We start from the raw sequence: 19,678 nt of genomic DNA, 5'->3' as shown, positions 1-19,678 counted from the left end.
AGACTAAAAAAATTAATTATATTTTCGAATCTTTAATTGATATATATATATATATAAGCAATGAATAGTACCAAATTAAATTTACTGGGCTAGTGTTGGTAAAGACATAGATAAAGCTAACGCTAGAAAGTCTAAATTTTTAAATCAAATTTTATAAACCATATAATGTGTTTGTTGGTGATTAGATTATTCCTTAAATATTGATTAATGTGCTTATTTTTTATTGGCAACACATCATATGGTTTGCAAATTTAGTCTAACAATTTGGTCTACATTGCATTACTTTTTCTTAATGGTTAGACTTGAATTGGAATGAACATCTAAAAATTGCACCTCACATAGCTACTAACTAATAATTATAAATCTAACAGGATGTAAAAGAAAAATTAACAACAAAACTGAAATGAAAAAAAAAACAAACACTCATATCATTTCGTAGCCAAACCTCCCCCTTAATTTTAAATAGCGGAAACCACCAATTATGATTAAACTTCTTGATCATATGACCAAATTTTGTAAATTTATACTCTTATGGAAAGGAATTCATAAAATTGGGGAAAAAAAAATATTAGGTTTCAAACCTACGACATCCTCCTTAATTTCAAGGAGCAAAAACCATTGCTTTGTCAAACTTCTTGGTCGTTAAGCCAAATTTTACAAATTTATACTCTTCTGAAAACATATATATCCTAATATTTTTTATACCTCCAATTTTTTTAGACCCTAGACAATCGCCCTGCACATATTGGGCCAAGCTTGGCCCTGCAAATCGGCCACATTTCTTGTTTTTTTTCATTTTCTTACCTCCCAAGTCTCAACTCACACAATGCAGTGGCCTGCAAACTTAGTGCACCCTCATTACTAGGTTAGCCTTGTGACTTTTCTGTCACAAGATTATGATGTGATGCCAAGTTGCATCATCTTGATTGTACATGTGTCTATTGCTAGTATCGGATTTGTGGGTCTCATTAGTGTCCTAATGCAATTTTTGACGAAATTCTAATAGAAGAACCAAATTAATTTATGACATCAAATTTTAGAGACGCCATTGATCAATTTTCGACCTTAAGGTTGAAAATCAAGTGTTAAGTCAATTTTGAGAGACTATTATGATAAAACCCTTTTTTAAATGAAATTCATTATTTGTCAAGTATTTTTCTCTTCCTTTTCCTCTTTCCCTACAAAAATATTGATCATTTGCAAAAGAGATCTAAATTTTAAACATAAAATATCTTAAAATTTTGATCACCACCCAATAGAGATGGCAATTTTAACCATTAAACTTGATAACCGTGGATAACCGTCTGAATGGATTGGATTTGAATATAAAAATTGGGGTATATTTTGGTTATGGGGAAAAACCATGAATATTATTCGGTTATGGTTATAGGGGTTCCCAATCCGTATCCGTCCCTGAATCCGAATTGAATAATATATAATATAATTATTCATACTATTAAAGTATTAAAATACACACACACACACACACACACATGTATATTCTTTATTTGTCAAATCCCTTACTTTGAGTGTAAATATAAAAATTGCATTATGTGATTGCATTTTGTGGGAAAGTTCATAAGGTTTTTTGATGAATCAAAATATATGAAATTTCAATGCTACTTATGAGAGATATTAAAGATCAGGCAACATTATCAATGTTTAACTTTAATTTTTATGCTCCACAAGATCCATTTATTAAATCATTTTATATATCAAATATTTAATGACGAAATTAATATTTACTAAATTATCATGCGTTAATTGTACGAAATTAATATTTACTAAATTATCATGCGTTAATTGTAAGATCTCACATCGTCCAGAGAAGTGATCCTTATATGTATATTCCCATCTTTACCTAACACGAGGCCTTTTGGGAGCTCACTGGATTCGGGTTCCATTGGAACTCCAAAGTTAAGCAAGTAGCGTGAGAGCAATCCCATGATGGGTGACCCACTGGGAAGTTCTCGTGTGAGTTCCCAAAAACAAAACCGTGAGGCTGTGGTCGGAGCCCAAAGCGGACAATTTCGTGCTACAGTGGTGGAGCGGGCCCGGGATGTGGTGGACCCCGGGCTGGGATGTGACATTAATTGAACAAATATATTTTTTATACTGACAAAGATAGATATAACCGTTAACCGATGGGGAATCTGTTATCCAGTGGGTATGATTATGGTTAATTTGTGGTTATGGATATAGTTAATTTTCGTGCTTATAGGGATGGATATAACATTTTCCGTCCCCAAACTGAACCGTTGCCATCCCTACCACCCGATATGTTATATTATTTTTTTTTTCCGAACAATCGATATTATCTATTCTGAGGGAGAGATGGTGGGCTTAGCCTCACAATGGGTTAGTAATAATGTGGTTCAAATTCGCCTTTGACTAGAATTGAACTTAAGACCTCTTACTTATAAGTGAAGAGGAATACCACTAGACCGTAGTACTAAGTGGCACCCATGTTACATTAAACTATCATAATATATGTTTTAATATAACAAAAATTATAAAATTAATAAAATGTTTAATAATTAACTTTTTTTTTTTTCGAAACCGTCAATTTGGCAGCAAGGAAGAAGGTTGCCAATCTATATCATGCCACGTCAATTTTGGTTTGGTTAAAAATATTTTTGTTATTTTTATTAACTGCTCATATAGACCTTTTGACATCTCTTTTAAAGATACTTAGTTAATAACTTTAGCTACCTACCCATTAATAAATTTCTAATTCCGCTCTTGATCTTCTTGGCCTTTTCCTAGCACTACTTCACGCTGTACAGAAAACTTCACGGGTTGTAATTATTAAAAGAAGAAGGAACCGTGACCTCTTTTTCGAAGCAGGCAATAGCAGTCACGTCTGTGATGATGAGGTCCATATTGATAAGAATGGAGGCGAGAGGTTTCAGCGGTGAGCTTCCCCGCTGCTCGAAACTGCCGGGGGGTTGGGGCGGTGGTGCGGTTTGGTCCATGAGAGCAACTCCACCGTTGCTAAGGTCCCCTAAGGATATTCATTATTTAATCTACCCAGTAAATAGTAACTGCCTTTAATGAACAGTAATTGTCTTTTACATCTCCACTCCTACATTAAGTAGTCCTGTTAATAGGCAATAAAATAATATTATTTTTTTATTTATAAAATAATACAAAATAATTTTATTTGTAATTTCGGATAAGATTTTTAATAATATATTGTTACCTGATCTGCTAAATTTTCCCCACTTCGAAGATTACTACTAGCTTGTGCCAAGGCATCTCTCCACATACTAAATGATTAGCTGAGTATTCTTCAACGATTGGACATCGATTGTTTTGTTCTTTTCCCACTAATTTTCTCAAGATAATTGGCATGAATAAGACTCCACATTTCTCGGAACTTCATCTCATTACTCGTAATCAAATCATGAGTAACTTCAACCCAACTAGAACTCAACGTAACATCTTCAATAAGCGTCTAATTCGTACATGCATCATTAGTTATTTTGTTGGAAAAAAATTGGATTGAAACTTTGAGAGAAAGATAGGAATGTGGTTAAAACTAGTTGATAAAATATGAAATTGTGTTGTAAGGTAGAAGATAATGAGAAGGTATTTATAGAAAAGTAAAATCAAATTTTTTTTTTTAATTTCTCAAATTTTATTTTCGGATTTTTATTATTTTTTATTATTTTTTTATTCACATAATTAATCTCAGCCGTTGGATTAAAAAAAATCTGAATTTCAACACTCCAAATTGTGCCATGTGGCACAACGGTAACATTTCAGAATTTTAAACTGTTTTTTTTTTTTAATTTATAAAGCCGAATAACGTGGACTGTTGATCTCATATCCAACGGCTTAAATTAAAAAAGATTTTTAAATTTTTTTTACCATTGGAAATCCAACGGTCCATAAATTGTTGTCGTTGAAATCCAACGGACGTGGGGAAGCCACGTAACCTCCCCAACGGTAACATTTCTGAAACGCTCCGCGGGCCCTAGGTTTGAAACCTTGTCGGACAACACGCGGCCACTCGCGCTTGAAGCGCATGCGCCTGATGCAAAAAATATATAAAACATGGATGACGTCACCCAAACGTCAGTCTTGCGTCACGTGACCTTCGAGCTCTTGGGCTAGCTACTCGTGCCAGGCCTCTCTCTCAGGCTAGCTCAGGTTCAATTGCCAGCACACGCTGGACCTCATTGCTCAGGCTATCTAGCCCTGTTTGAGAGTCAGTCCATCGGGCTATTGCCCACGGTGAAACTGCTCTGAGTGGAGATGAAGGGCGTATCCCGCCTCTTATGCCTCTAAGGGGCTCTTTGTAATCTGGGAGGGTAGAAAGGACCATTACCAATTCTTCTTATTTGTTAAGTGACCCCATTGTCGTTTGTCTTGTAGTGGAATTTATTACCAATTGACCCCATTTCCTTCCTTCCTTCCTCCTCAAATGCCCATTCTCTCTGGCTGTGTCTCCTCAACAGCAGAAACGTGGACAACCAAATCACGACAGAGTTGTCCAAATAAAAAAACCACAAACACGTGACAGGCACGTGAACCACATGACATCGACCTTTTTTTTATAATTTTTTATTCTCTTTGTTTTAATAAATTGACTAAAAAAGTAATTAAATTAATCTCTGATGACCTATATGTTGTGTAATTCTTTTTAAATGGTACAATTGAATGATCCAAAAAATTAATAATTAAATTTTGTAAATAAAAATTTAATAATTATATATAACGATTAAATCTTATATAAAACACGTATCAATGAGTATCAAGATTTATATCATATACTCAAAAGTCTTCCATAGACGAAGACTTTGAGAGAATAATTTAACTACTTATTTCCTTTTCACACTCGACATTTCTGTGCAATTGCGGCCGCTCCAGCATGCAAATAACATGCATGCAAATACCTGGAAATTTCCACGAGATGATGACCCTAATGTCTAATAAATTAACAAAGAAGTAGAGTACAACAACTTCCCTTAGTTTACGATGTGACTATGGATGCTATTAATTTGGTTGAAACTTCCTTTCCTTCCACACAATTTCTTGGAAATTAATTAAGCAAATTCTTTAGCTCTATATATTATAAACCGAACTTGGTTCTGGTTTCCACACCCAACTCTCAAGTCTCTCAAGACTTTCGAATCGCAGTTAAGCGACTAGCGGCCTAATTAAGCACTCTCTCTTTCGACTCTCCAGATTTTATCCACCGGTCATGGACAAGGCGATGAGCGATGGGTTCGGATGCAGCCCCGCTTCGCTTCTTGCACTTCTCTTAGTCCTAATCATTCTTAACTGGCTCCTTGTACTGCACTTCAACTCGAATTTACGCTACTTGTTTTTATGCTTCCTTTGCGATGTTATGCAGATTAAGCCCGTGATCCAAAGAAGTTGCACCGACGAGAACGTATGTTATCACAAACCATCCGAAGGAGTTGAAACCAACTCTATAACTACAAGTCCTGATCAAGTCCCTTCAGTTCACGCAGCGGAGATTAGTTACATTCACGAAAATGTTGCAGATGGCGAGAAGAATCTGTGTGTAGGAGAACTAGGACTAGTGATGGAGACACTAGGAACATTAAGTGAGGGGAGACTCGGGTCGAAGGAGATTGCTGATTTGTTTGAGGAGGACCCGAGCTTGGAGGAAGTAAAAGAAGCTTTTCGCGTGTTTGATGAGAACGAGGACGGCTTCATTGATGCAGGTGAGCTAATGAAGGTTCTCTCTGTATTGGGTTTCGTTGAAGCTTCGGAAGTGGAATGCAAACGGATGATCAAGGCATTTGATGTTGACGGAGATGGACGCATAGATTTCGATGAGTTTGTTAGACTCATGGAAAACAGCTTCTGCTGAGTTCACAACATAAATTGCTCTCAAATTCTAGGCCACTCACACCTCTTTTCACATTCTTTTGGTTGACAAAGAGGGTTTCGTTAATGTAGTTTTAGATGTTTAAAATGCGTTTGAAATATGTGAATTTTATTTGTATTATTAATAATGTGTGAAAATAATGTGTATTAAAAATGAAACATATGTACGTAAATATATTATACTTTACAATTAAAAAAAAAGTAATTTAAATCATTAAAAAGTGTACGGAAAATAGAAGTATTTTTGAAAAAAAAAAAAAACGTTAGTATATGTATAATGTTATGGCGAATTTACTAACTATGGTTGATAGTTAGAATAGTTATCGTCACTGTTCTAAAAATTGGGCAAGGCGGCTGCCTAGACGTTGGGCGGTGAAGGATGGATGCTATTTAGGTCAAAACGCAGAGGAAAATCAAGTAGGCACTAGGCGATCGCTTAGGCGAACTAGGCGGCCTAAGCAGTGGGTAGGTGGTTCCGGGGTTAGGGTTCCATTATTTTATTTTATTTTTTTAATTAAATTAAAAGGATTTTCTGGATAACCTACCCAAAAAAAGCCCACATTATTTCGATTGCTGTTTCGTGTTTTTGTTCTCCTTGTCTCTCCACACAGGTGTGTTCTCTCTCTCTCTCTCTCTCTGTCCCTCTCTCTCCCTCTCTCTCCCTCTCTTTCTCTCCTTCTCTCTCTCTCTCTCTCTCTCTCTCTCTCTCTCTCTCTCTCTCTCTCTCTCTCGCATTCGCTCAAGTCGATTCTGACTTTGCTTGCACTGTCTCTTGCAATTGTCGTCTACTAAACTCTTGTGCACCATCGTCTGGGCTCATTATTTTGTTATTTTTAGCTTTTAATCTTTAATTTTCTTCATACTGCAATTGAATAGCGTTGAATTCTAGATGCACGATCCCATTTACATATGTTGATTCATTGAATCTTGATTAATCTGTGATGAAAGATGATGTCAATTTTAGATTATGAATTATTGAATTTTTTTAATTTGGTTTTGAGTTTTTTTTATTTGTGCTACATTTGTCTCTGATGATGTAGAGCTTTAATTGCTTAAACTTTAACTTTTTTAAATTCTAAATACAAGTACGGTTTCTTTTAGAAAGTAAGTAGTCACGTATTTATATGTTATATAATGAATTAAATTAAATCAAATCCATCTACTCTACTTAGATCCCTACCTAACCCGTTATCTGATTGACGCTTAATATTTTTAAGAACCTTCGTATCGTGTTCGAGCATAATGTACAACTACAACGAAATGAAAAAGAGTCCACACGGACACCTATCGAACCTCAGTCTAATCAGCCACCATCCTCGGTCAGACCAACAAGCAAATGGAACACTGTCCACTTTGTTGCCGAGTGGAAAAAGCTTGAGAATTGGGCTGAAAGTTCTTTGGCCCAGGTTTCTTCGTTCCCGCGATTAACCCCTCTGTGACTTTCAGCAGCAGCAATACAAGAAGATACAAGAAGTCAACAACTCTCTCTCCGTCTCTCTCGGCCACCGGAGGCAGCTCCCCGGTCTCGTTGCCCTGTTTTCGTCCCGGTAAAGATAAGATCTTTGACCTTTGATTTCCATATTATTAATTGTATGTTGGTTTTTCCTTCCCAATTGAAATTTGATCCGCCTATTTTCCATGGTCCGATTGTATTCTGATCTGCTTTTGATTGTCAGATTGTATGGCTAAAGAAGAAAACACAAGTTCATATTTTGATTTTCGTTTCTATGATAATTATTTCGGAAATATACTGCAAATGTGTGTATATGCATATATATATATATATATGTATATATATTTATAACTTGGTCAGAGGAGAAATAAGCAGAACCCAGTTGCATGCTGTTACCCAATTTACATCAGAATTCCAAGATGGAAGCTTTTTGATGAATTTTTTACAATTTAATCAGTTGAAAAATGTATAGTTTCAATTTCTCTGTGATGATCTGTTCTTTTCGTTGGGTGTATTTGATGGATAGGATGGTTTCAATGACTACTCCTCAAGCAAGAAGCATTGGGCTTCCACTCATGAACCTTATCAAATTAAAAGGAATTCCCATTCTCCAACAGCTTCATTTAGAGGAGCAACTTCTTAGGACCTCGTCCCATAATTGGTGCATTGTAAACGATGGAACTAATGATCCCGCTATTGTCATGGGTGTTTCGGGGTAAGATGAGCTTCTTACTCATTGTCACTATTGATTAAGTTGGTATGTTCTCTGTATTAGAATACTATCACTGATCAAGTAGGATGATATTGTCGCGGACTGTCCAATGTAAGAGTGTCATTGCTTGGTCAATCGCAGACTTATTTTCCGAATTACATGATTCTGGCTCTGTTCATTCTCTTAGGTTTGTAGTTTTATTATTTATTTATGTATGTTTTTTGTATTGGAGATTGTAAAGGATCCATGTATGTTCTGCATAGAAAACCTGCAGAGCTTCTTGAAATTGATTTGGTGTTACGAGACCAGATTCCTGTCATTAGAAGGTTTACCGGAGGTGGCACTGTTACTGTAGATCAAAATACACTATTTGTCACTTTCATATGCAACAAGGATGCGGTTCCTGGCTTGCAACCATATCCTCGACCTATAATGTCCTGGAGTAGCCTAGTTTACAGCAAAGTGTTTGAAGGACTTGCTGATTTTCAACTTCGTGAAAATGGTAACTTAACGAACCTTTCTAACGCTACTGTCTACTAGGGTGCTTTATGATATAAGATTACGTGTTTGTAATGTTTATTAGACTGATTAGTATCCTTTTCTTACCTCTTCTGTTAATCCTATTGTTTCTTGCTATTTTGATTTGAAATTTCTGGATGTGATTTGAGGTTCTTTATCTGATCTTTTTGTGTGGTATCAAATGTTAGTTTTGTGTTTCGACTTTTCCCTGACAAAATATTTGGTCCCATCCGATTGCAGATTATGTATTTGGAAACCGCAAGTTTGGTGGGAACGCTCAATCTATTAGTAAAAACCGGTGGATCCACCACACTTCCTTTCTATGGGACTTTGATGTTAGGAACATGGCATACCTGAAGCATCCAAAACGGGTTCCTGAATATCGATTGGTATGTTATTAAGTTGTCACATCTATTTTTCTGTGGTTCCTTTAAATTTTGTGGTTCAACATTTATTTCCCACGTAGCCGAAGAAAAGCCTGTGAATTCCACACCTTAAATATGCCGATATGCTATCTATTTCCTTTGCAGGCAAGAGATAATTTAGAATTCATATGCCGCATGAAAGACTACATCCCAAGATCAGTTTTTCTTGAGAAAACAGTCGAGGCACTCGGATCCCAATTCTCGGTGAGATCGGAACGGTCGGACGCCATTGAACCTACCTCGAGTACAAAGTTTGTACCCTCAACTAGGCTGTTGACAAGGCAGGAATTAGAGGAAGCAGCAGCTTTTGACTCTCAGGCTGAAAGAAATCTCTCTCGATCATTGTCATTGTAATGAAAGTGAAATTGAGTATTCAGTGAGGGTGGTATTCCCATAGTACCACCCTTCAATTTTTTAATAAATGTAACCTATTTTTTTCAATCCACACTAATGTTTTAAAAGGCGAAAACGAAGTTAAGGCGTTTCAAGAATGGCCCGTCTAGGCAAAACTTGAGGTTTGTCTCACGGGATCTAAAATTATTAATCTATATTATATACGATTATATACAAATAATATAATCCATAAACTAATTTTTACTTCTCATACACCTTTTTTAATTTTTTAATCGTCAAATCGAATGTAATGAAGAAGATCAATGATAAAAAATTAACAAGAGTGTGAAAGGTAAAAATAAGTGTGTGATTAGCATTTTTCAATCAATAATAGAGTTGAAATCAAACATTATAGAAGAATAATCAACAATTTCTTCACAGTAAGTGAGAAACTCTAATCGTAAAAAATAACCCAACTAATACCTCAAGTGCCTAGACACGCCTCGACCATGCCTAAGCGAATTTAAGCTTACTTTCTCTAATTAGAAGTGTTTTTCTCACCGCCCCACCTCGAAGGCCGCCTACACATGCCTTAAGGCTCATTTTTCAAAACACTGATCAAACAAATGTTAAATACCTTTTTGGACAAAAATATACGTTAGTCCAGTTTTTCGGAAATTTGCAATGCAGGTTATTAAATGCACGACCATCGGAGAAGGATTTTCATATACTTGAAATAGTATTTTCATTGAGAAATGCTAATTAGACACTTTTAAAATGGAACTTTCTATAGATTTTTTGCTACTTCATACTTTAACGTCAATTTGTGTTCTAACATTATAAAACATTATGCAGAAAAGATGAGGTGACAAGAAATCTATAGAGGGTCTCACTTTTAAAAAGTCTTCTTAGCATTTCTCATTATCATTATTACAAACCAATCACGTTTTATCATGTGGTATCTCGACACAATCACATATTTCAATATAAAATACGTAACAGTACATGATTGGCTTGGAACAAAACTCCATGCAAATTTCTCGACTCGGCCCGCCTACCATGTTAACCGCAAAGACAGCCATGTTGGCTTTCTTGGTGGAGAAGCTCTTCACCTTCCCAACCCAAGATTTTTGTTCTTTTCCCCTCTTCGTTCTCGGTGCCACTGCAAACTCACAAAGCGCACCGTTCATTGCACCTCTCTCTCTCTCTCTCCACACTCTGTTTCTCTCTCTGCCGCAGTAAATTTCTGGTGGTGGCTCTGCACATTCTAACGACCGAAATCACAGCTTGACCCGTCGTGTGCAAATTCGTAAGCTTTCAATCTTAATACCCCATTTCTTGCTTTCCCTCCATGTTACTCTGCTATTTCTTTGTCTGGCTTCCCCTGTATTTTTTTTTTTTTGAATTGCCCTTTTCCCATATTCATAAAAATGTTATCTTTTCCCATTGATTGATGATATTTCTCATCTAAGTCCACACTTTTTGTGGATTATATCAATTTTTTGTTGATGATTTCATGAATTATCAACGTCTCTGATTGCAGAAATTTGTTTGTATTTGTCATTAGGTGGTCGTTTTCTTTCCGGGATTTTAAGGTTTCATTCTGATTTCACGAGCTTGTCTGCTTATATGATAAGCAGGCTCTGTTTTTCTGCAAAAACAATTAATTTTATCAGATTTGGGGTGGAATTGTTCTTTTCGAATTAATGGTTATCAAGTTCTGGTGCCTGGGATGAAAGCTGCATTTGGAGAAGTGCATTGTTGTTGTGTAACTAAAGTGAGTCGATGTACATTTCAACAATAAACAAGGGTGTCGAGAAGTTTTCGCAGTTGGCATTTCGTAAGACTTTCGAGGGGTTTGCTTGTTGGATTGCAGGATGGGAAGGGTTAAGTTAAAGATAAAGAAATTAGAGAGCAGTGGTAACCGGCAGGTTACGTTTTCAAAACGGAGAAATGGAATCTTGAAGAAAGCTAAGGAGTTGTCAATCTTATGTGATGTAGATATTGTCCTTCTCATGTTTTCCCCCACTGGAAGGCCTACGATATTCCAAGGGGACCGCAGGTATTGTAATCGGAAAGTTTACATTCGTTCTTTGATCACAATTTTACAGACAAACTAGCATAAGATAACTAGAATGAGACTAAAATAGGGAGCGAATGAACTTTCTATATCATATGTTAATATAGCTTCTTTGCTTTCATGACATTCTCAGTAATTTTGAAGAGATTGTTTCGAAGTTTGCACAGTTAACTCCACAGGAGAGGGCAAAGAGGTACTGCAATACTTGCAACGAGATTTGAATTTTCTCATTTTCTAGCTCGATTGAGTTTGGATGGCATTACAGCTAACTACTTGTCCATTTTGTCTTTGACAGGAAATTGGAGAGCCTCGAAGTAAGACTTTCGCAAATAGCATTTCAAACGGGAACATTTGTTTCTCTTGCGTTTGTTGTATTAAACGAAAACTAACTTATGCCACTTGATTCATTCTATACTTGTGTTTTGGTGTTTTTTTGTGGATATAGGTACTGAAAAAAACTTTTAAGAAGTTGGATCATGACGTTAACGTACAAGATTTCATGAGTTCAAGGTATGTGATTGTTTTTATCACATTTGTCATTTCCTTTGAGTGAAATCTATGGGAATATCTGATGCAGACCGTTTCTTAACGTTCTTTTTCTCTTCTGTTCCTTGCAGCTCTCAGACAGTTCAGGTATATATTCTTTACCACCAATAGAATTATAAATGCTTTTCGATTTCTTAATTTAACTACGACAACTAATGTCTTGTGATAAATTGCTATTGGCAGGATCTGACTCATCAAGTAACGGTATTGCAAACCCAACTTTCAGAACTCCATAAGAAACTGAGGTGCACCTTTGGAGCTTTTAGTTTTTAAAGTATTGCCTTGTCTTTTTGGTCTTGATGGTCGATTTGGGTTGTGCCGTATGTTTCGAAAATGTTTGTGCTTCAGTTTCTATATACCTGCAGAACGATAACTTTCATACAGGCCCTAAGAAATTGTATAGAAACTCTTTCTGTTTGAATTGTCTTGTGTGTTCTTGATTATATTACACATATTTTGACCTGTTTTCGTATTCAAATTTCATTGAATCTACAAATGATCGCGATGCATTGCATATTAAACTATGCATTGATCAGTAAGGTATATGCATATAGAGAATCCATGTGATATTCTAGCTCTTGACACTTTTTCAGCTTTTGGAGCGACCCAGATAAGGTTGACAATCTTGAACAGCTTAGGCAGATGGAAGACATGCTTAAGGAATCAATCAACCGAACCTGTCTATGCAAGGTATAATTTTGTATTTCATGTTACAGTATTGCATAATAAATTCTAAGGCTTGCAATGTGAAAGAAAAACAACGGTTTACAGTTTTGTTTACCAAACGACTGAAAAGAAAAGATGAAGTATGAACAGTGATATATCATCGATGAACGGCTTTGGTTGGTTTTGGTGTCATGGTGAGTTGAAGTAGCCATGACTTACCTGATCCGCCTGAGTTGCTACTTTTTCTACCTGCTTTATGTGCGGGTGGCTATTGAATTGATGCTAACATATTGGATAACTAAACTTGTTAGGAAAATTTGGGAAAACATCAACTAACATCACTAGATTGCACAAACCAGGTAATAAATACTTTAGCTGATGAAACAGTGCTCTCTCTCTCTCTCTCTCTCTCTCTCTCTCTCTAATATAATCTAATTTGAGGCTTGATTTTTGTGTATCAAAGTTTCAAAATGGAATGCCTTCGTCTTTATTAGTTGGTGGTGGTATGCAAGAAGCTCAACCTATAACTTGGCTTTTCAATGGCAACAATCAACATATGATATTCCCGAATGAGCCGAACTATCTTCCACATAGGTTAGTCTATTGCTGTTATGCATCCACCAGTACAGAGCCTAATGCCTGAGAACTTTCTTTCTGATAAATTAGTAAATTACCGATGCTATGATGCTCTCTGTCTCTCTCCCCAGAGGTTTGGAGTGCTCTACAAATGCCACTGTTCCACATTATACTAGTTACTTTGGCACTGGGACGAGCACTAGCCCTAGCACCAGCAAACAATCTGAGGTCGGTGATCCAGTACAACTAGATCCTATGGGACAAATTTCTAATATGGAAGGAGGCGGTGGCTTAAATGAGTTTGACATTAATGCTTGTTTAAGTACGGAACCTGGTAAGCATTATGCTTATCCATCATATTGTAGTTCTTACGTGCCAGACGATCAGAAATTGAAGCATGAAATGGAAAAGAACGTACCAGCAAATCCGGTGGACTATCAGCTAAGTAGCAACTTTGAACTGCCAACATCTTTGTATGAAACTGATCAGCATGCTTGGCTTTCTTCATCTGGGCCTAGCGGCATTGCTGTGTACAAGGAGAATACCTACCAACCGGTGAGTCCTTCCATCGATATTTTTCGTTCTGTTTCGGCAAGCTTATGAAATAATGGATAAAGTATTGGTCTATGTATTTTATTGTTCCATTGGTGACTTGCGGCTCGTCTCTTGTAGCAACCAAACGTGAGATTGTAGCTGACAAAATGTTGGAAGGATTTACGGGAGCCACATACCGAGCAAATGATATGAGTTGGAAATCTAAAGAGTAATCCAAGATATGTATTGATGCTAATAGGCTACTTGGGGGATTAGACTAAATCTGTGTGTGTGTGTGTGTGTGTATTGTACAAGACATATAGAATTATGGTTCATCTGTATACTAACATCGTTGGGTTCCTTAATTCAGAGCATCCACCACTTTTGTAAACTATTACTCATAGAAAATGAAAGCAAACATGATGGATTGCTTGAGCAACCTTGTGATTTATATTATATTCGCCCGCTATTTTTTTGTAACTGAGCGATTTCTAATCTAGTCTAATTTAGGGGGAGGGGAATTTGAGTTTGGGCGTAGATGGGGAGCTTTGCACTAGCCAACTTGACGAGGCCCATATGCTCAATAATCAATATTATATTGGTAGATGTAATGAGAATGATAATATTAAATGCCCCATGGTTCCTGTACACTGGTCAAACATTTTGTCTACATTGATGCTCACCATCTCACACTCACTCAAAAACCATTAATTCATTGTTACAAAATAAATAAGAACAGAATTTCCATATTTTCTTCCCCCACTTTTCTTGTGTTGCAATGGATCTAGAAGCCTCTTAGGGTTTGGATAATGGTGTTATGCCATGGGTCTGAGAGGTGCTGCAACAGGTTGTCGAACGGTCCTTTTCCGGTCACATTGTGTTGAACCACAAACCCTAGGAATGCCAACATTGCCAGTCTCCCTGCATAACACATTTCAAAACAACATATTAGACCTCATTTTAAACAGAAAAGCAGATGCGAGTTAGGCTAGTTGGTCAGGGCAATGTTGGACACAAGATCAAACGCTTACCATTGGCAATTTCCTTCTCCTTGGCCTCGAGAGTCGGTGCGAAGTTGAGGGGGTTGAAGATGCCGCCTGGGTAACCCACCTCACCTGGGGGCAAGCTGTATTGCTTGAAGATGGGGTCTTGGTTCACACTTCCTGGGTTCTTGATGTCTTGCCACCGTCTGATCTCGACGTAGTGGAACAGGATGAACTCAATCACAAAGAGGGTGGACGAAGAGGCGAAGTACTCGCCCTTTCCGGCATCATACCATTTGGGGACGTTAAGGATCCCCAAGCTGGTGAACACTTCAGGCAATAGCATCCCAGCAACACCCAACATTGCCCATCTGCCATTGACAAGCTCAGCTTGGACAAACCACCTCAAGTTCTCTGGGTCCTCAGCAAGTGCGAGAGGATCAAATCCATTGTCACCAGGAAGACTGCCCACAAAAACATATCTTATTCAATCAATGGTTTTTCCTCAATCGAAATATTTACAGGCATTTTCATCGGTCATCCAAAAAAGTCATCGTGCACTGTTTTTTTTTTTTTTTTTTAAATTAAATTGTAATTGGAGAAGTATATAACGGTTAATTTAGACTGTAATGATAGATCGATTAGTTTAAACGAGAAATTTTAAACATACCTTCCGTTGAGGTAGTCCGGTGAAGCCAAACCGGGTAACCACTCACCCTTCTTGGCCTCAACTTTAAATGAAGAAGCAGAAGGAGAAGCCATAGGCCTAAAAGCCACTTCCCTATTTAATTTACTCGAAGACCCTGAAAGGAACCTTGATTTCGAGTTGACACACGGCCGGAAAACGGCCGCCGAGGCTTGAGTTGTGACCGTAGCCATTGTTTTCCCAACTGAATTATGGTCGGATTTTCAGGTAGGATGGGGGATTAGTGGTGTAGAGGAATAGAAGGTATGGAGCTAAACGAAAACGTAAATTGTGCAATGTGAGTCCATGGCTTTGTATATTTGATGCCAACTTGTCAATGCGGGTCTTGTGGAGGTTGTTCTTTGATGGAATTTGACCGTTGGTTTGCAAGATTTTTGTGATCCCAACGATGGAGATTTGTTTATGGTTTGAGATGAGCCAATGGGAAATCTTGGACCTTATCTTTTTATCTTTAGGGTTGTATCCACAAATCTATACCAGGGATGCTGTTGGCTGAAATGAGACTGTGGGGGTCTACTTTGTGGCCACGCATGAAGGTTTTTTTTAACAGGATATGGATATGATGATTAGGATCTCCTTCCACGTCGAATCTAAGGGAGCCTATAGTTGCATGACAAATGGCTGGCTCAAACTACATCTTACCTAATGGCGAATCTAATGAAGGGCAGGGGCACGTACGCCCTCTCAACATTTTTGGGTTGAAAATAAAAAAAGAGGAGTGTTGTTCACACACTTGGTTTACCTCTTATATGCATCTTTATGTAACAGATATTCGTGCATATTTTTTTTTTCATTATAATATCAAATTATAACCAAAGCTCAAAAACCATGCACAATGCCTCGATTTTAACTCTACGTGACGTTGAGTTAGAATGTGATAACAGATAAAATGATGAAAGGTCAGGCAACTATTCATCCTCTTGCTTTTGGAGAGGAGAACTTCTTCTACACCGCTTAACCATGAGACAGACAAATGCAGCCAAAGATGATTACAATGGCTCATCGGCAAGCAAGTAAGCTTTCCCAGTTACGCGTATGTAAACCATTTCCATTTGACAAGAGTTATGGTACATTTTGATGAAACAGTAAAAAGTTGGAAAAGTGACAGGATGGCATATCGTTAAAGATTTGACTATCCTAAACCGTAGGATTAGCTCAAATGGCGAGGGAGGGAGCAGTTGGGCTCTTGCAGTAGCAGCTTGTTGCCTCATGAGTCATGACTGTTATTAAAGATATTCATCAAATCCCGTGTTTAGTACGCATACTAGTTCCGTTAGCAGATTAATTATCATTTTCAGTTGCTTGTCATCTGATTTTTCAATCCAACAATAAACACAGTGTGTTGTGCGGCTTTAGTGACATGAAGGAAGTTAGTATAGTAGAAAGAACGAGACTATCATGCTTTCACTCACCCTATCTATTCGCGCGCTGGCAGATAGGGGCTTCTATCTACGTGATTCGCCATGCTTGGTTGCGCTTTTCTTGCTGCAAAAGCAAACTAACTGCTGCAATTAAGTAGCTTTGAGGAATGAGAAAATAGTACCGATCAAGTTCACATTAAAGAGGCAAGTGAAGTATACAAGTTGCATGCCTTCTCCGCCTTTGCCTCTGAGCCGGCTTCGGGTGATCAATTTCGAAAACACAATATGTGGCACTGCATCTCCATGACCCTTCTTAAACTCCTTGACACATTCCCAATGATCCATGCTTCATGGATACTCCAACTCGTCGACACATCATATCGTGGGTGATGCAGCATCACTGCCATATGCAGAGGAAAAAGTTGTCTACAATTAAAGGAGACAGTAGCCCACTTCAAAGTCCACGTTTAGGCAGAACTTGGGCTGTGGCCGAAGTCTGATGGTTAACGAAGAGAATGGTTACAGATTTTTGGCCCAAGATGTGCAATCATGGCAACGTTTTATTACACGGTGAAGATTCATATTCCCAGTTGATTAAAATAGAACATCGTTCTATTAAGAAAGTGTACGCGGGAATTTCACTTTGAGGTCAAGCAGGAATGGTGATCAAAACCATTCCGTATAGAATGAATTCAAACTTCAAGTAGCTAGTTTCATCCTCATGAAGAGAGAAACTTTATTCTCCGAAACCTTACAAGATAAAACGCATTACAACGTAATTGAACCAAACCAAACCAGACGGACAACTAAGTAACCTAACAAAACCAGGCGGGTGGTTTTACACCCACCGCTGCCGAAATCTCTGTCTGCCTTTTTCCAAAAGAGAGCAGAGTAAAGAAGCACAATAACCTCATAATTTAATTCCAAATGATAAAGAGCCCCCTTAATATAAGCCCTTCTCATTTTTTGACTCTCAACAGTACTAGGTTTCAATAACCGTAGCTAGACCCTAAACAAACATGTAACTATAATTTGTTTAATTTAATGTTTGGTGTTTAGAACTGTAGGCCGCTGAATGTTTGGCCAAAGGACCAGCCGGCAGGAACAACGTTGTTGGAGACAATCGTGCGGCCGTCACTGGTTGTGACCTTGAAGGAGAGGCTCTGGCCGTTGAGGAAAGAGTTGCTCTGCCAGTTTTGGCCCCAGTTCCTTGACATGGGTTGCCAGCCAGTTCTTGACCCTTTGATGGAAACTGCATGAACATCACCAGCACCTCCAACGTTTGTGATCAGCACTAAATTGAAGTATGAATGACCGTTGATTGTGAATCTGATCCCTCCCTTCTTTAAGCAAGGCACCCTGCAAAAACTCATAAACAACAAATCATGAGTCTTCGCCGTCAATAAAGTTTTTTAAGTGTGACAGTCACATTATCACATACGTTTAACTATACGTTTACGATATAAGTTGACAACTTAATTAATATATGATAATATGAACAAATTGCTATAATCACGTGACGATAGGACAGGGTACTTTTGGAAATTGCAGAAATTGGAAAAGATGACGTTAGGTAAATTGGTTGGTTCTTGTAAGTGCTTTGGTCGGCAAAACAGAAAGGGCTACAGCTGATGATATAAGGTAACCGATTTTAGAGCAGGCTTCTTGTGGACACATGTTTCAACCTTTATAAATGCGCCGAATCTATACATAATATCAATTGGAAATTTTTCACTAACACTCCCTAAACTATTAAAGCATGAGATGCTAACAAAGATTAAACAGTCATGATCATTCGATAATTTTGGGTAAGAATTGTGTTTTTCCAGAAGTTATCAGCTCAACAGAATTGTCATGACTTTGTATGGCGTCTATTGTGCTCACAAGCTTCAGTAAACGCGATTCTTACCCAAACATCGTTTATGAATTATGAAATGACGAAAAATGCCCTTGAAAATTGTGTGAGGTGTCTGTGCACACCCCTAACAATTTAAGGGGTATATGTGCAATTTTCCCTTGTAAATTCATTTTTATTAAGTTGGAAAACAGCCCCTGCCGAAAGTGGAGTTTCTAAAGAAACATAAAGCAGGCCAAGCCTGAAATTGCATACCTTCTGTAAGACACAGGCACGATTCCAGCTCGGTACTGAGCAATCCGCTGGAAGACGGGCTGGGCGAGATCAAAGTGGTGCTGCGGCGGGTTGCACCAGCCTCCGGCATTGTTGGGAAGAGCGTTGTTTGGCGGGCAGAAATTGGTGGCCGTGACCATAATTGATCCCGGACGACACCATTTGGGGTCACTCACACACCTAATCTCAAAACAAGCCCCACAGCTCAACCCATTGTTGAACAGTGCTGTGCTCAGAGCTGCAGTGTTAGTTCCATAGCCTTGGCTATACAGATTTCCATAGCCACAAGCCCCACCTGCAATTTAGATACATTAAAAAAAATTAAGACGTGGCGGGTATTAATAAACGGACCGTTGAATAGATATGCGCTAACAAAATGTATTGACATGTTATAGATTCATTTGTCACAATAACAATGCATGTATGTTTTTAACGCTCTGTAAAGATAATTTATATATGTTTACTTACCCATTGTACCGGACGCATCACCTCCGCCGTAGAAAGTGGCATGTGCATCAACCCAACCACCGCCACCTCCTCCATACCCACAAGCAAAAGAGCTCAAAGAAAGAACCACCAAGAGAAAACCAAGAATTGCCATGTTTTTTCCTGCACAAAAAGGTTTGTACTTGTTTTCGTAGCAGAAACACAACTTTTGGTAGTGAGATAAACAGAGAGCAAAAGAGGCTTTGTGTTTGTGAGTTGTGAAGAGAAGTGGAGGGGGTGAGATGGGGGATAAATAGATGCTTGGAGTTGGAGGGAGAGGTTTTTTTTTTTTTTTTTTGCAAAGG

The 19,678-nt window shown here is 37.9% G+C and overlaps 5 protein-coding genes across 12 annotated transcripts; 3 read left to right on the top strand and 2 right to left on the bottom strand.

The window, feature by feature from the left end:
* The first annotated feature begins 5,075 nt into the window (after nt 1-5,075).
* On the top strand, nt 5,076-5,986 carry LOC103931383 (probable calcium-binding protein CML47). The gene has a single exon (XM_009340866.3). It carries the CDS (start codon nt 5,210-5,212, stop codon nt 5,846-5,848), a length of 639 nt encoding a protein of 212 aa, XP_009339141.2. The 5' UTR covers nt 5,076-5,209; the 3' UTR covers nt 5,849-5,986.
* Nucleotides 5,987-6,578: 592 nt separating this feature from the next.
* LOC103931360 (putative lipoate-protein ligase A) lies at nt 6,579-9,419 on the top strand. Of its 5 annotated transcripts, none has more exons than XM_048587685.1 (5): nt 6,579-7,412; nt 7,845-8,033; nt 8,272-8,532; nt 8,790-8,938; nt 9,080-9,419. In XM_048587685.1, the coding sequence occupies exons 2-5, from the start codon at nt 7,994-7,996 to the stop codon at nt 9,326-9,328; spliced, it is 699 nt and encodes a 232-aa protein (XP_048443642.1). In that variant the 5' UTR covers nt 6,579-7,412; nt 7,845-7,993; the 3' UTR covers nt 9,329-9,419. The 5 variants fall into 5 exon arrangements, with proteins under 5 accessions (XP_048443642.1, XP_048443641.1, XP_048443643.1 ...); XM_048587684.1 differs by having other exon boundaries at nt 8,263-8,532; XM_048587686.1 differs by having other exon boundaries at nt 6,580-7,412; nt 8,305-8,532.
* Nucleotides 9,420-10,354: 935 nt separating this feature from the next.
* Nucleotides 10,355-14,144, top strand: LOC103931338 (agamous-like MADS-box protein AGL65). Of its 4 annotated transcripts, XM_048587680.1 has the most exons (13): nt 10,357-10,616; nt 10,875-11,084; nt 11,184-11,369; nt 11,521-11,580; nt 11,683-11,701; nt 11,833-11,897; nt 12,005-12,020; nt 12,117-12,178; nt 12,527-12,623; nt 12,911-12,958; nt 13,063-13,193; nt 13,307-13,730; nt 13,848-14,144. In XM_048587680.1, exons 3-13 carry the CDS (start codon nt 11,185-11,187, stop codon nt 13,866-13,868), a joined length of 1,128 nt encoding a protein of 375 aa, XP_048443637.1. In that variant the 5' UTR covers nt 10,357-10,616; nt 10,875-11,084; nt 11,184; the 3' UTR covers nt 13,869-14,144. The 4 variants fall into 4 exon arrangements, with proteins under 4 accessions (XP_048443639.1, XP_048443637.1, XP_009339073.2 ...); XM_009340798.3 differs by lacking the exon at nt 10,875-11,084; XM_048587681.1 differs by having other exon boundaries at nt 10,948-11,369.
* A 167-nt stretch (nt 14,145-14,311) lies between these two features.
* Nucleotides 14,312-15,679, bottom strand: LOC103931352 (chlorophyll a-b binding protein P4, chloroplastic). Its single transcript, XM_009340819.3, has 3 exons — nt 15,363-15,679; nt 14,741-15,156; nt 14,312-14,630 (listed from the first exon to the last, which is right to left on the bottom strand). Exons 1-3 carry the CDS (start codon nt 15,569-15,571, stop codon nt 14,494-14,496), a joined length of 762 nt encoding a protein of 253 aa, XP_009339094.2. The 5' UTR covers nt 15,572-15,679; the 3' UTR covers nt 14,312-14,493.
* A 2,071-nt stretch (nt 15,680-17,750) lies between these two features.
* LOC103931331 (expansin-A1) lies at nt 17,751-19,581 on the bottom strand. Its single transcript, XM_048587537.1, has 3 exons — nt 19,356-19,581; nt 18,870-19,182; nt 17,751-18,118 (listed from the first exon to the last, which is right to left on the bottom strand). The coding sequence occupies exons 1-3, from the start codon at nt 19,486-19,488 to the stop codon at nt 17,815-17,817; spliced, it is 750 nt and encodes a 249-aa protein (XP_048443494.1). The 5' UTR covers nt 19,489-19,581; the 3' UTR covers nt 17,751-17,814.
* Between the last annotated feature and the right edge of the window lie 97 nt (nt 19,582-19,678).

The sequence above is a fragment of a genome, unplaced genomic scaffold, assembly GCF_019419815.1.
Source record: "Pyrus x bretschneideri cultivar Hongxiangsu unplaced genomic scaffold, Pyrus_bretschneideri_v1 Contig27, whole genome shotgun sequence".
Taxonomy (NCBI): Eukaryota; Viridiplantae; Streptophyta; class Magnoliopsida; order Rosales; family Rosaceae; genus Pyrus; species Pyrus x bretschneideri.
Note: the sequence above shows the minus strand (reverse complement) of the source record. Positions and strands in the feature narration are given on the sequence as shown.

Excerpts from the sequence above, each read along its gene's own strand:
- LOC103931383 (XM_009340866.3), top strand. The coding sequence starts at position 5,210 with ATGGACAAGGCGATGAGCGATGGGTTCGGATGCAGCCCCGCTTCGCTT.
- LOC103931360 (XM_048587683.1), top strand. The coding sequence starts at position 7,783 with ATGTATAGTTTCAATTTCTCTGTGATGATCTGTTCTTTTCGTTGGGTG. Across the intron at positions 8,034-8,293 it reads ATTGTCATGGGTGTTTCGGG|AAAACCTGCAGAGCTTCTTG; the intron begins GTAAGATGAGCT and ends TGTTCTGCATAG. Across the intron at positions 8,939-9,079 it reads GGGTTCCTGAATATCGATTG|GCAAGAGATAATTTAGAATT; the intron begins GTATGTTATTAA and ends TTTCCTTTGCAG.
- LOC103931338 (XM_009340798.3), top strand. The coding sequence starts at position 11,185 with ATGGGAAGGGTTAAGTTAAAGATAAAGAAATTAGAGAGCAGTGGTAAC. Across the intron at positions 11,370-11,520 it reads ATATTCCAAGGGGACCGCAG|TAATTTTGAAGAGATTGTTT; the intron begins GTATTGTAATCG and ends TGACATTCTCAG. Across the intron at positions 13,194-13,306 it reads CCGAACTATCTTCCACATAG|AGGTTTGGAGTGCTCTACAA; the intron begins GTTAGTCTATTG and ends CTCTCTCCCCAG.
- LOC103931352 (XM_009340819.3), bottom strand. The coding sequence starts at position 15,571 with ATGGCTACGGTCACAACTCAAGCCTCGGCGGCCGTTTTCCGGCCGTGT. Across the intron at positions 15,157-15,362 it reads CCGGACTACCTCAACGGAAG|TCTTCCTGGTGACAATGGAT; the intron begins GTATGTTTAAAA and ends TTTTGTGGGCAG. Across the intron at positions 14,631-14,740 it reads GGAGAAGGAAATTGCCAATG|GGAGACTGGCAATGTTGGCA; the intron begins GTAAGCGTTTGA and ends TGTGTTATGCAG.
- LOC103931331 (XM_048587537.1), bottom strand. The coding sequence starts at position 19,488 with ATGGCAATTCTTGGTTTTCTCTTGGTGGTTCTTTCTTTGAGCTCTTTT. Across the intron at positions 19,183-19,355 it reads TGATGCGTCCGGTACAATGG|GTGGGGCTTGTGGCTATGGA; the intron begins GTAAGTAAACAT and ends TCTAAATTGCAG. Across the intron at positions 18,119-18,869 it reads GTGCCTGTGTCTTACAGAAG|GGTGCCTTGCTTAAAGAAGG; the intron begins GTATGCAATTTC and ends GAGTTTTTGCAG.